Raw genomic sequence first — 12,908 nt, 5'->3', positions numbered from 1 at the left:
ACCACCGGACAGAAACATAATTAACCAGATGATTACAACTCATTCAATAATTGAATTTTATTTAATGATGATCAAATCAGCTTTGCATCTGAATATTTATTATGTACTTAATGTCAGTACATACCCAGCCATTACTGTAGTATATACTGGAGGTAAGCAAATGAGTAGAAGGGACACAATTTGGACTTTGAGATATACGTATATATATACTCAACAAAAATATAAACGCAACACTTTTGGTTTTGCTCCCATTTTGTATGAGATGAACTCAAAGATCTAAAACCTTTTCCACATACACAATATCACCATTTCCCTCAAATATTGTTCACAAACCAGTCTAAATCTGTGATAGTGAGCACTTCTCCTTTGCTGAGATAATCCATCCCACCTCACAGGTGTGCCATATCAAGATGCTGATTAGACACCATGATTAGTGCACAGGTGTGCCTTAGACTGCCCACAATAAAAGGCCACTCTGAAAGGTGCAGTTTTATCACACAGCACAATGCCACAGATGTCGCAAGATTTGAGGGAGCGTGCAATTGTCAATGCTGACAGCAGGAATGTCAACCAGAACTGTTGCTCGTGTATTGAATGTTCATTTCGCTACCATAAGCCGTCTCCAAAGGCGTTTCAGAGAATTTGGCAGTACATCCAACCAGCCTCACAACCACAGACCACGTGTAACTACACCAGCCCAGGACCTCCACATCCAGCATGTTCACCTCCAAGATCGTCTGAGACCAGCCACTCGGACAGCTGCTGAAACAATCGGTTTGCATAACTAAAGAATTTCTGCACAAACTGTTAGAAACCGTCTCAGGGAAGCTCATCTGCATGCTCGTCGTCCTCATCGGGGTCTCGACCTGACTCCAGTTCTTCATTGTAACCAACTTGAGTGGGCAAATGCTCACATTCGCTGGCGTTTGGCACGTTGGAGAGGTGTTCTCTTCACGGATGAATCCCGGTTCACACTGTCCAGGGCAGATGGCAGACAGCGTGTGTGGCGTCGTGTGGGTGAGCGGTTTTCTGATGTCAGTGTTGTGGATCGAGTGGCCCATGGTGGAGGTGGGGTTATGGTATGGGCAGGCGTCTGTTATGGACGAAGAACGCAGGTGCATTTTATTGATGGCATTTTGAATGCACAGAGATACCGTGACGAGATCCTGAGGCCCATTGTTGTGCCATACATCCAAGAACATCACCTCATGTTGCAGCAGGATAATGCACGGCCCCATGTTGCAAGGATCTGTACACAATTCTTGGAAGCTGAAAATGTCCCAGTTCTTGCATGGCCGGCATACTCACTGGACATGTCACCCATTGAGCATGTTTGGGATGCTCTGGACCGGCGTATACGACAGCGTGTACCAGTTCCTGCCAATATCCAGCAACTTCGCACAGCCATTGAAGAGGAGTGGACCAACATTCCACAGGCCACAATTGACAACCTGATCAACTCTATGCGAAGGAGATGTGTTGCACTGCATGAGGCAAATGGTGGTCACACCAGATACTGACTGGTATCCCCCCCCCAATAAAACAAAACTGCACCTTTCAGAGTGGCCTTTTATTGTGGACAGTCCAAGGCACACCTGTGCACTAATCATGGTGTCTAATCAGCATCTTGATATGGCACACCTGTGCGGTGGGATGGATTATCTCAGCAAAGGAGAAGTGCTCACTATCACAGATTTAGACTGGTTTGTGAACAATATTTGAGGGAAATGGTGATATTGTGTATGTGGAAAAAGTTTTAGATCTTTGAGTTCATCTCATACAAAATGGGAGCAAAACCAAAAGTGTTGCGTTTATATTTTTGTTGAGTGATATATATATATATATATATATATATATATATATATATATATATATATATATATATATATATATATATATATATATATAAAACCCCAATTCCAGGGACGTTGGGACGTTGTGTAAAATATAAATTAAAAACAAAATACAATGATTTGCAAATCCTCTTCAACCTTTATTCAATTGAATACACCACAAAGACAAGATATTTAATGTTCAAACTGATAAACTTTATTTTATGTGCAAATATTTGCTCATTTTGAAATGTATGCCTGCAACACATTTCAAAAAAGCTGGGACAGTAGTATGTTTACCACTGTGTTCCATCACCTTTCCTTCTAACAACACTCAATAAGCATTTGGGAACTGAGGACACAAATTGTTGAAGCTTTGTAGGTGGAATTCTTTCCCATTCTTGCTTGATGTACGACTTCAGTTGTTCAACAGTCCGGGGTCTCCGTTGTCCTATTTTGCACTTCATAATGCACCACACATTTTCAATGGGGGACAGGTTTGGACTGCAGGTAGGCCAGTCTAGTACCCGCACTCTTTTACTATGAAGCCACACTGTTGTAACACGTGCAGAATGTGGCTTGGCATTGTCTTGCTGAAATAAGCAGGGACGTCCCTGAAAAAGACGTTGGTTGGATGGCAGCACGTGTTGCTCCAAAACCTGGATGTACCTTTCAGCATTGATGATGCCATCACAGATGTGTAAGTTGTCCATGCCATGGACACTAACACACCACCATACCATCACAGATGCTGGCTTTTGAACTTTGCACTGGTAACAATCTGGATGTTCTTTTTCCACTTTTGTCCAGAGGACACGACATCCATGATTTCCAAAAACAATTTGAAATGTGGACTCATCAGACCACAGGACACTTTTCCACTTTGCATCTGTTCATTTCAAATGAGCTCGGGTCCAGAGAAGGCGGCGGTGTTTCTGGATGTTGTTGATGTAAGGCTTTCGCTTTGCATGGTAGAGTTTTAACTTGCACTTGTAGTTGGAGCAGCAAACTGTGTTAACTGACAATGGTTTTCTGAAGTGTTCATGAGCCCACGTGGTAAGTTCCTTTACACAATGATGTTGGTTTTTAATGCAGTGCCGCCTGAGGGACTGAAGTTCATGGGCATTCAATGTTAGTTTTCGGCCTTGCCGCTTACGTGTAGAAAGTTCCCCAGATTCCCTGAATTTTCTGATTAAATTATGGACTGTAGATGATGGAATCCCTAAATTCCTTGCAATTGAACATTGACAAACATTGTGTTTAAACTGTTGGACTATTTTTTCATGCAGTTGTTCACAAAGTGTTGATCCTTGCCCCATCTTTGCTTGTGAACAGCTGAGACTTTTGGGGATGCTCCTTTTATACCCAATCATGAGTGTCCTCAGTTCCAAAAAGCTTATTGAGTGTTGTTAGAAGGAAAGGTGATATAACACAGTGGTAAACAAACCACTGTCCCAGCTTTTTTGAAACGTGTTACAGGCATCCATTTCAAAATGAGCAAATATTGGCATAAAAACAATAAAGTTTATCAGTTTGAACATTAAATATCTTGTCGTTGTCATGTATTCAATTCCATATAGGTTGTAGAGGATTAGAAAATCATTGTATTCTGTTTTTATTTACATTTTACACAACATCCCAACTTCATTGGAATTGGGGTTGTATAAAAGGCAATCTATGTATGTATGTGGCATCATTTGTGTTCAGGGTGAACTGCCACAGTAATTAAGCAATCAACACTAAACTTGACATGGTGACTGGGAGCTGCAAGGGGAACGTCACTGGGGTCCTTTGTTTGAAAGTGCAAATGCATGATCACATATACACACACACTCAATCTATGTATGTATGTATGTTAAGGCGCGCGTTTTTCCAATTAAAATGCCAGAGCATTACAGTGATATGACATGCAGTCACCTTTTTATCATCATTCACTTGAGTCTCATGAATGTCACAAATTACTCCATGAAAATTAATGATGACAACATACACACAATCTAATGCAACCTATGACACCTTAATTTCCTTCAGGATGAATAAAGTTCTTTCTTATTCTTCTTCTTACTTAAAGTAACATGAAATATACAATGGCTAAAATTATTCTTTACCTCCCTAGCATAGAACAGGTAACTCAGCTATTTCCAGCCCCCTTTGACCTCACTTAAGATTGCTCAGTCTTGCCTCTAATTCAGCCCGTCTCCCTCGCTCTGTGTATCTATTTAGGTGAGGGAGGAAGGGTGATGGACTTGAACCCAGACGGGTCCGATCGCAGGGCCACCCTTCCCGGCGGGTACGACCCCGTGGTGGAACGAGAGCTCCGTACTCTAGGCTCACGCCCTCCGGGGCCCCACTTGGACACCACCAGCACCTCCAGGCAAGCCCTCGGCGGGGTCCCCACTGAAGGGGCCCCGCCTGTGCGGCATCTGGGTGTGGAACCGCTGATCCGGGCATCTCACGCTAACCTGGCCCGGCCCATTCAGGGTTCAGAGGAAAGTGTTTCCGTAGGCAGCGACTACTATGGAAGCATGTTCAGCCTCTACAGAGGGAGAACATTTTCTATGCCCTTATAGCACACACCTTTTCATTTTGAGGATTCTGCTGAAAGACAAAAAGACTGGCCATTAATTTGCTGTCAACGTAAATCAAACATTATTTCCTTAAGTTTACCGTTACTGGCTTTTATGCTATTCAGCTTTTCCATTCCATGTTTGCCTTCTTTTTATTCCACACTTTCCTTTGACTCTGTATTTTTGTTGCTGTGGCTTGATTTCAATCTAACAGTGTTTCTAAATCGTATTCTTAATATTTCAGATTTTAGCCATTACAGACAGCAGTACACGCCGCTAACATAGTGTATTATTCAGCACTTCAGAAAACTGTGTTATACTTTTTTCCCACTGCATGTTGTTTTTGAGCAACCCCTCACATGGATTAGCACCACATCATCATATGTGTGCTGTGGCATGCATGGGTTGCTGGTTTTGAGCCAAGCTAATATTAGCATGAGTATTTTCAAATTAGTAATCACAAGCAAGACTTTTTGTATCTTAGAGACTTTTGTTCTGGTGTTTTGTAAGCGTTCACGCTTTAGTCCCTCTTCTTGCTTGACCACATTTCAATTTTTGAGATGTTCTTAGGAAATCTTGCGTGTGGCCAGCATGATTTTATTTCTCATCTGTTTGATTTAAAGCTGTCTGATGTGTTTTTATTTTAAAATGAAACCTACAGCACAAACTCAATGGTCACTATGAAAACTAGAAAAAACTGACAGATCTTACTCTTCCAAAGTCTCCAGAAGCTCCCCTAGTCCTCTAACGTCACACCTCCATTTCCCCATGATCCCTCTAGGACTCAAACCCTTGATGAGTCACAGGGGCTCCCATCCAGGGACCTACTTTCTTCTCCCACCTCCAACCAAGTGTCTCCCAATCAACACAAAAATGGCACCACTGCACTAAGTCAAGAGCCACCGAAAATGAACCCTACAGATGTCCAACCCCAGAATCTGAAGACAGACCAGGTGTCTGGCAAAGGAGTTAACGATCTTGTTATGTTGCCCAAAATGGCTCGTGCAGGACCCAAGATCTTTGATAAGGTCCGGGCTTTTGAGGAGCGTAGAGCAAGTGTTGATCTGCCAGGAGGAACATCTGGCCGCTCTCATGTTGGGTTTGGACGTACAACTACTTATGACTCAGACATCAAGACAGGAGGCCTGAGTAAAAACGAGGGACGAATCCTGCAGGATGCCGCACACAAGCGAGCAGCGTTCAAGCAGCAGGCCTATTCTCTAGAGGACGACCCAGGCTACTTCCCAAGGGTCCGAAGCTACCAGAGTAAGTTTAGTGAAGAGCTCCAGAGGCTCAAGAAGCTCATGGGGAATCCAAGCTTGAAGAAGTCCTATTCCACTGAGCATCTAGCGTTGAAAGAATTAGTAACTGTGGGCAAGCTCGAACCCATTCCTCCCCAAGTGGTTAGAAAGTTAGAGGCAAGGGAACGAGCCCTAGAGGAAAGTAAACACAGGGGGAGGGAGGTTGATGGTGGGAAGCAGATTCCTCTGCAGAGCTGCGGTGAAGATCTGAGGAATCAATGCAAAATAAGAGAAAAGAATACAATGACGCAGCCGGATTCACAGGGGAAGCCAGTGGATGGTTCCTCACTGCAAAACACAGGGAAAATCTCTGTTACCAAGGAAGCGGCGCCAGTTCACCGGTTACCAGGGAAACCATTGCCAACATCCACAAGGACAAACTTCAGCAGGTCTGGAAACAATCCTCTTGAATGTATAATTTTAACATCATGTTTGTTTGTTTCTTTGTGAGAAAAATGTACATTTCTTGCATTATTTTTTATTATGTTGTGTTTTGTCAGTATTATAGAAGATTTCTGTCTTTGCACACAGGGAAACCCTGCAGAGAGAGTTGACAGAAAAACCCTCTCTCACAGCTGCTGTGGCGTCAAAGACCTCGTTCCCTTCCAAACATCTGTCTCAATGTGAGACAGACTCAAAGAGACTCACCATGATGGAGAAAAAATCAGACCGTAGGTCGCCAAGCCCAACAGAAAGGAAAACCTCCTCAGTCACTGTGAAGGAAGATTCAGGATCCCAGTACCCACCCAAGCCTCCCCGCCTCACTCCATCTCCTGCCATGAAGGTGACTATCCCCACTATCCTGGTGGATGATGAATCCATGGAGACAGAAGGAGTTGCAGGTGATGAGTGCCGACAAAAACCGACCACCAACAAGGAGGGGACCCGTCACAAAAGCAAGAAAGGCCAATTCGTTCACTCCAAGTCTCTTGAGGAAGGTAGGAAAGCCTTTCTGATGATAAATGAGTGTTTTACAAGGATATGTGACCCTCGAAATGTGACTTCAGAATTGAGCGTAACTGATTCTACTCATCAATCAAACAGAAAAATGGAGTGTCATGGGACCTGAATCAAGCACACCATCTCTCCACAGGGCACAGACTCAGATTGATGCAACTCATGACCTAAAAAAAGAAACTAAACCACAACTTATTTTGGGCTCTGACCCTTTTATGAAAACCAGATACCAAAGTGCCGTCAGCTCCAAACTTCATCCATTTTTCTAGGAGCCTCCTCTGACGACACCTACATGTCTGCTGATGAGGACCCGACCGAAGGCCCGCAGTTTGGGAAGTCTCTTGAGGACGTCACGGCACCCAGCGGCTCCGAGGTCACTCTAACATGCGTTATCGCTGGCAGCCCACCCCCTACAGGTACTCTGAAGTATAGACCCTCCAAGTGCTCACAGCCGCCGCGACGCTCCACCACAGGAAAAACACCTCTGTTGGAAGCCTTAAGGACAAGTTGGAACATGTCCAGCTGTTAAACAATTTCTCATATACTCACTCCACTGAAAGCCATCAAAAGCCGCCTGGATTTTACAAATGGTTATCAACACGGAGGTGTTTTTCCTGTGCCGCCGCACCGCGCCGGCTGCATCCCGACGCGCGGACCCGTCCACACGTCTTTCATTAAAAAAATCTCCTTTAACAGTGGAATATCCAGATAAAATGCTGAAACCGACTTCTTCTGAAACTTCTCTGTTCTCTCACGACGTCCTGGATCAATAGAGCCTGAAATGTGGAGGTTTTCAGCTTGAAACAGGCTGGCGACAGCGCCTGAGAGTGCTGCGCGACATCTCGCACCGTGGGAAGTCCTTAAAGTGACAGTATCACCTCAAAATCTTTCATCAGCCGTTAAAATTTTCACCGAAAACCAGTTTAATTTTTCGTACCGTGTCCACTTCGATGTGTCTCACAGGTTTAGAAAAAATTTTGATAAAACAAAGTGCCAGTCTCTCAGCAACTTCTCAGACAAAGGAATTCCGACGAGGGGCTGGAGGACTCCTCCCACAAGGAGTGCTCACAGGCGAATGACGTCACCGACAGGCGTGGAAAAACCATATAGTTCCATATAGTTTTTGAAAAAAATAAAAAGGACCTATACTTTGACAGCCCTTGTATATCAGTACATATATATAAAAAATATACATATTAGAAGAAATCTGAAACTCCTATAAAAATCAAAAACACAAAACTGAAAATTTGACTTATTTTAGTAAAAATGTTTTTAGGCCTAAAGCTAACCATTGCTTTCATTATCAATTAATGGGTCAGTAATTTTTGTGAATAATCAGTAATTTTATAAATAAACTGGTGATCACAGCCTAAACCTTTCTTGTCCAAAATACTAAAATATTCGAATAATTTCTGACTCCCAGTCAAAACCAGTTTCCCAGTCCAGTTAAAACACTTTTTCCATTTGATTACAGCTACTTTAAAATGTGGAAAATAAGTATAATGTGGTTTAAATCCTGTTTAAAACCTCTTAAAGGCATTTTATAACATAAAATTAATTATTAAGTTATTAAACAAAAGAAAAAGCATAACAGGAGGTACAGGGAGACAAACGGTATGACTAACATACAGCATGACTAACAGACAGACGTCATCCCAAACAATTAACAGAAGACATATTATACAACACAGATCTGAGGGGTATGGGAGGGTTTATTGTAAACTGAAGTTCTTTACCAAGTTTATTGTCTTTATTGCTTTTTTGTTTGGTATGTTATTTAAAGTTTTAAGGTAGGTGTTGATTTCAATTATCCATAGTTTAAGAAGGGATTTAGATTGACTGAATTTAGCTTTGTGTATGTGATATTTTCCAAGTAGTATATATAGGTTTACTAGATATTGTATATTTTTATATTCAAAGGAGGTTATTACATTGTGATTGGCTATTTTAATTCTGTGATTAGTTTTATTATGAATAAGTAATTCCAAATTAAGCCAGATATCTCTTGTGAACTTATACTCATAAAATAGATGTATTATTGACTCTTCATCTATACCACAGAAACAACATTTGGGATCTGCATCTGTAAATTTGGATATAAATAAGTATGTAGGATAAATGCAATGTCAAATTTTCCAGTGTAGTTCTCTAATTTTATTATAAATACAACATTGAAAAGGGTGTAGCCATATATGTTTCCAGTTTAAATCACTGTATTGAGAGCTCCAATAAGATTTACAGTTGGGTATATTCCTATTAGAATTTTGAATTGTATTCCTAATATGTTTATTACTACACTTTTGGCTAGTGAATGGAATCCCATCAATCATTATTGAGCCTATGGTATACTGAGTTTCCTTTTTCACATGTGCCTTCATCAATTATTTCAGTCCACTAGCAGTACTTTTCACAACATAGTTAAATTCTTTAGAAGTGATTGGAAATTGGTGAATTCTTAAAAACATTTCATACGTAAATATTTTACCTTGATTGTCAAATATATCTTGAAGAAACATGATTTTTTTTTTTTTTTGCTCTATCCGTTTAGGCATAAAAAGTGTTTGATTCCATGCAGTAATGTTCGCATTATTCCAGATAATAGATGTTTTATTTCCTGTATCTTCCATCACAGTGACGTGGAAGAAGAACGGCGTGGAGGTTCATAGTGACGCCTTCCACGTGGTTAAGGCTGAAGGCGAGCGGCACGATCTGCTGATAAAGCAGATGACGGCAAGCGACGCAGGGACGTACTGCGTCACGGCTGCCAACGCAGCCGGATGGGCGTCCTGCAGTGCCGCGCTCTGCATCCAATCAGGTGAGACCAAGTCAGACATGATGAATCCATATCAGTCAGAAGCACCCAAAACTAGAATAAAATGTTGATTCACAGATAAACCTCAAACTGGCTTTCACGTCCTCCGCTCGACTACAAAGGCGTGCTGGAGCGCCGCACCCCGACCGTGGCTCCTGACATTGATAGTTGCCATGGTAGCCCATTAATTCTTAACAGCGCTAAGCTTCCCTCTGCGCCCATTCCAAATGCAGCCCTGTCCCATCACAGCAAGGTCTCTGGAGTCCTGCAGGCAGGCGCAGCGAGAAGAAAATCAGAATTCCTTCTGGAGCAGAGAGTGTGCGTGGAAACGCATTAGTGAAACGCACGCATCCCTCGGAGAGCGATTCAGCTCATGCAAATGCAATCTGCACTACTAGGCTTTTGTCAACAAACCAGAGCGTACGCGCCAGCGTGCTCTCAGCACCACCAGCACGGGCTTTGTCTTCCCATATTAGGCCAATGGAGCCTAAAGTTGCAGACGTATTTTTAGCCGCCCTCTTGTTCTCTGCGGTAATTGCAGTCTGCATTATGTCCCAGTGTGAGACAGCTGCAGTTATCAAAGTCTTCTCGGGTGCCAAGAAACGTGGTGAGGAAATTATCATCTGGTTGAGGAAGGAGGAGATTTGCAGTAGTTTATTAAAAATAAAATATTCAAGAAGAACAACGTATATGGGCTGCAAGAAAACCAATATAGAGAAGTGGATTAAGTGTCTGCTCATAAAAACAAGTGAGAATCCTCACCCAGTTTTGTTTGTTTGTCTTAATCATCAAAACTTGTACAATATTCTGTGAGTGTTTGCTACGAGGGGTCAGAGGCAGTGGAGACGTGACAGTGACGTGAAGCAGAGGGGAGGACAGATGATGGAAAAGGAAGAGGAGCTGCTTGAAGCTGGCCGTGTTTGTGTAGGAGTTGGCAGGTTTATGTAAAAACCTCCCGGTGTACAGACGCCGCGCAGACATGGACGCCTCGGTAGGTTATGTCACAATTTTCTTTTTTCTAACTGCACCGTGACATTCAATGTAACGCATAACTTTAAAAAAAAAAAAAAAAAAGATAAATCGCATGTGAGGTGTTTTTCTGGTGGATAGAAGATTACTGGAAGCTTAAACAGAATATTTCATCTTCTCACCGAGTAGCTCAGATGATTTCAAAATCCATCGAAAGCCATTTGACACGTGCTGCTGTCTGTTATTCTGTGTTTTGGTATTTCAGTAATGAAGGACGGACGGTTAGGTTCATTACACAGCAGTGTGCGAAAGTCTTAAGCCCCCAGGTGTTTTTGTGCAGATGTGGTTTTTATACCTTCACTCCAGAAGTGTGATATGGAAACGCATTCCATCCATTCATGCATCTGCTTTCTTAAATATATCTGATTTTAATCTGATTCTGGACATCCTAAATGAGTGTATCTCAACACAGATCGAATTTGAGCATGATATTGTTTTAGCAAGACCCACAGACCTTCATTTTACTGAACAGAGTACTGACTGATGTGATTAATTTTCTCCTGCAGTGTGTGTGTGTGTGTGTGTGTGTGTGTGTGTGTGTGTGTGTGTGCGCGTGTGTGTATCAGCAGGATAAGAAGTTTACCTAACAATATGATTTGGTGCCCAGTTATGCTCCTTGTCTGCGTATTTGGACTGAACTCTTAATCTGCACGGTCTCAGTCCACCCAGCTATGAATGGGTTCCAGCCTCAGCTGGGGAAGTAACCTGTGTCAGCCTGGCGTCCCATCCAGCAGGAGTCTCTCATCCTCTCATCTACTTTACGCTGTACAATCAGGGGATAAGTAGCGGCACCACCAACAGGTCTCTGGACTTGTTTAGGAGCTTCTTCTTCTTCTTCATCTTCTTCTTAGTATCAGCTGCTGGTGACACACACGGCTCCCTTTCTCATCTGCCCTCCCCTACAGACTCTGCGCACACACACGGACAGGGACTGATATGAACCACCTGCACACCTGTGTTTCTTGTGTTGTGTTACTCTCGTAAAACATGGTGGGAGCGAATTATTGCTCCAAGTGAAGCAGATCAGGCATCTTGGGATCATGTTTATTATGAGTGCTGGAAAAATAGAATGGATTTGATTGGTTGATTTAGGATGACGTCGGTAATCATGCAGTTTCAGACTCAGTGTTTAATTTAGTGTCGGATTGATGTTCTAGTCTTCAGGTGTGGACATGAAAATGTAAAATAGTGAGCAAAAGATTGAGACCACAGATACAAGAAGCTAAAATGTGTTTCCTTTGCAAAATGAACTCCAAGTAGAATCACTGCTGTTCACAAAGTCAAGAGTAGGTTGAAGTGGTTAAGATGTCCTCTGTAGGTGTTCTAGGTACATCCACCCGGGAGGAGGCCTTTCGGTAGTAGACCCAAAATTACACAGGAGGGACTGGGATTGGACAGGATCACACCGGTCTGGTAACACTTTGGGATCCTCCATCACTAACTAGGATCTAGTTGGTGAGAATGATGTGTGGTCTGTCATATTTCACCTGTGCCACTGGTTCCTGCACCAAAATAGTCAGTCAGGCTGGTATGACATTTGCAGAAATGTTACCCGAGTCCTTTGCAAACATGACACTATGGGCACTAATTGGGTGTTGAAAGGAAGAAAAAGCAAAAGGAAGGATGGAAGGATGGAAGGAAGGGGACAGAGACAAAGAGGCAGTCAGGTGGCTGAGCTTTGTCCAGCAGTGAATTAATTCTGACGCGAGCAGAAACTGTTGGGAGTCCAGTCACACACCGTATCTGCTGTGCAGCTCCACGGAATACAGAATGATTGGGTCACGGATTAAGGGATTAATTCATTATCTGTACAGTTATGGCCACTTCCAAGAGGTTCCTGCACAGAGCCTCATTTTGTGTAGTTAGTCACTCATCTTAGGACATCTGCTGAAAACTGAGTAAATATCAAAACATGACATTATTCACACTTTCTCAAGAAGCAAGACCCCAAACCCCAAACCCAATCCGGTTAAGTTTGGCTCTAAATGTCTTTATGCAAGTTGGATCTGATTCCGTCCACCTGAGATGGATGTCTGCTTCATCATCACCAAAATGACCTCAGCCAGAAAACAAAGTTGGGATAGGCTTTCCACAGGACATCTACCCCGTACCCACAAATGCACTGTGCACTCCACATACGGGGGTGTATCCAATCTGCTGAACTGTAGTTACATTAATGTCCGTATTGTTCTGTTTCTCTTCCAGGGCCGACCCACGTGCAGTGTGGGAAACCAGCCGCCTCTCCACAGGTCAGCAGTCCGATACAGTCAGACGAGGAGTATCTAAGCCCTCAGGAGGAGGCGATGGAGCTCGAAGAGCCGCCCAATCTGACTAAACCTGTCCACTTCAAAGAACCTCCCACATTTCAGGTAGGAGAGTATCAAACTGAGACCAAATAGAACTTTCTCAA

General features: G+C 42.9%; 1 protein-coding gene across 7 annotated transcripts in view; it reads left to right on the top strand.

The window, feature by feature from the left end:
* Positions 1 to 12,908, top strand: part of LOC117517238 (striated muscle preferentially expressed protein kinase-like) — a 142,136-nt gene that overhangs the window by 53,446 nt on the left and 75,782 nt on the right. For 6 of the 7 annotated variants that reach the window (XR_004562693.1, XM_034178198.1, XM_034178205.1 and 3 more), the window contains 7 exons: positions 4,056 to 4,206; positions 5,181 to 5,857; positions 5,906 to 6,089; positions 6,232 to 6,638; positions 6,927 to 7,073; positions 9,290 to 9,472; positions 12,704 to 12,867. Coding sequence is in view for 6 of the 7 variants with exons in the window: in XM_034178198.1 (XP_034034089.1) it covers positions 4,056 to 4,206; positions 5,181 to 5,857; positions 5,906 to 6,089; positions 6,232 to 6,638; positions 6,927 to 7,073; positions 9,290 to 9,472; positions 12,704 to 12,867 (1,913 nt within the window). In the remaining variant the exon portion in view is untranslated. The remainder of the gene's footprint in view (positions 1 to 4,055; positions 4,207 to 5,180; positions 5,858 to 5,905; positions 6,090 to 6,231; positions 6,639 to 6,926; positions 7,074 to 9,289; positions 9,473 to 12,703; positions 12,868 to 12,908) is intronic. The other variant, XM_034178221.1, reaches the window with a different exon arrangement.

Source organism: Thalassophryne amazonica, chromosome 1, assembly GCF_902500255.1.
Source record: "Thalassophryne amazonica chromosome 1, fThaAma1.1, whole genome shotgun sequence".
Classification (NCBI taxonomy): Eukaryota; Metazoa; Chordata; class Actinopteri; order Batrachoidiformes; family Batrachoididae; genus Thalassophryne; species Thalassophryne amazonica.
This window is presented reverse-complemented; position numbering and strand designations above follow the sequence as displayed.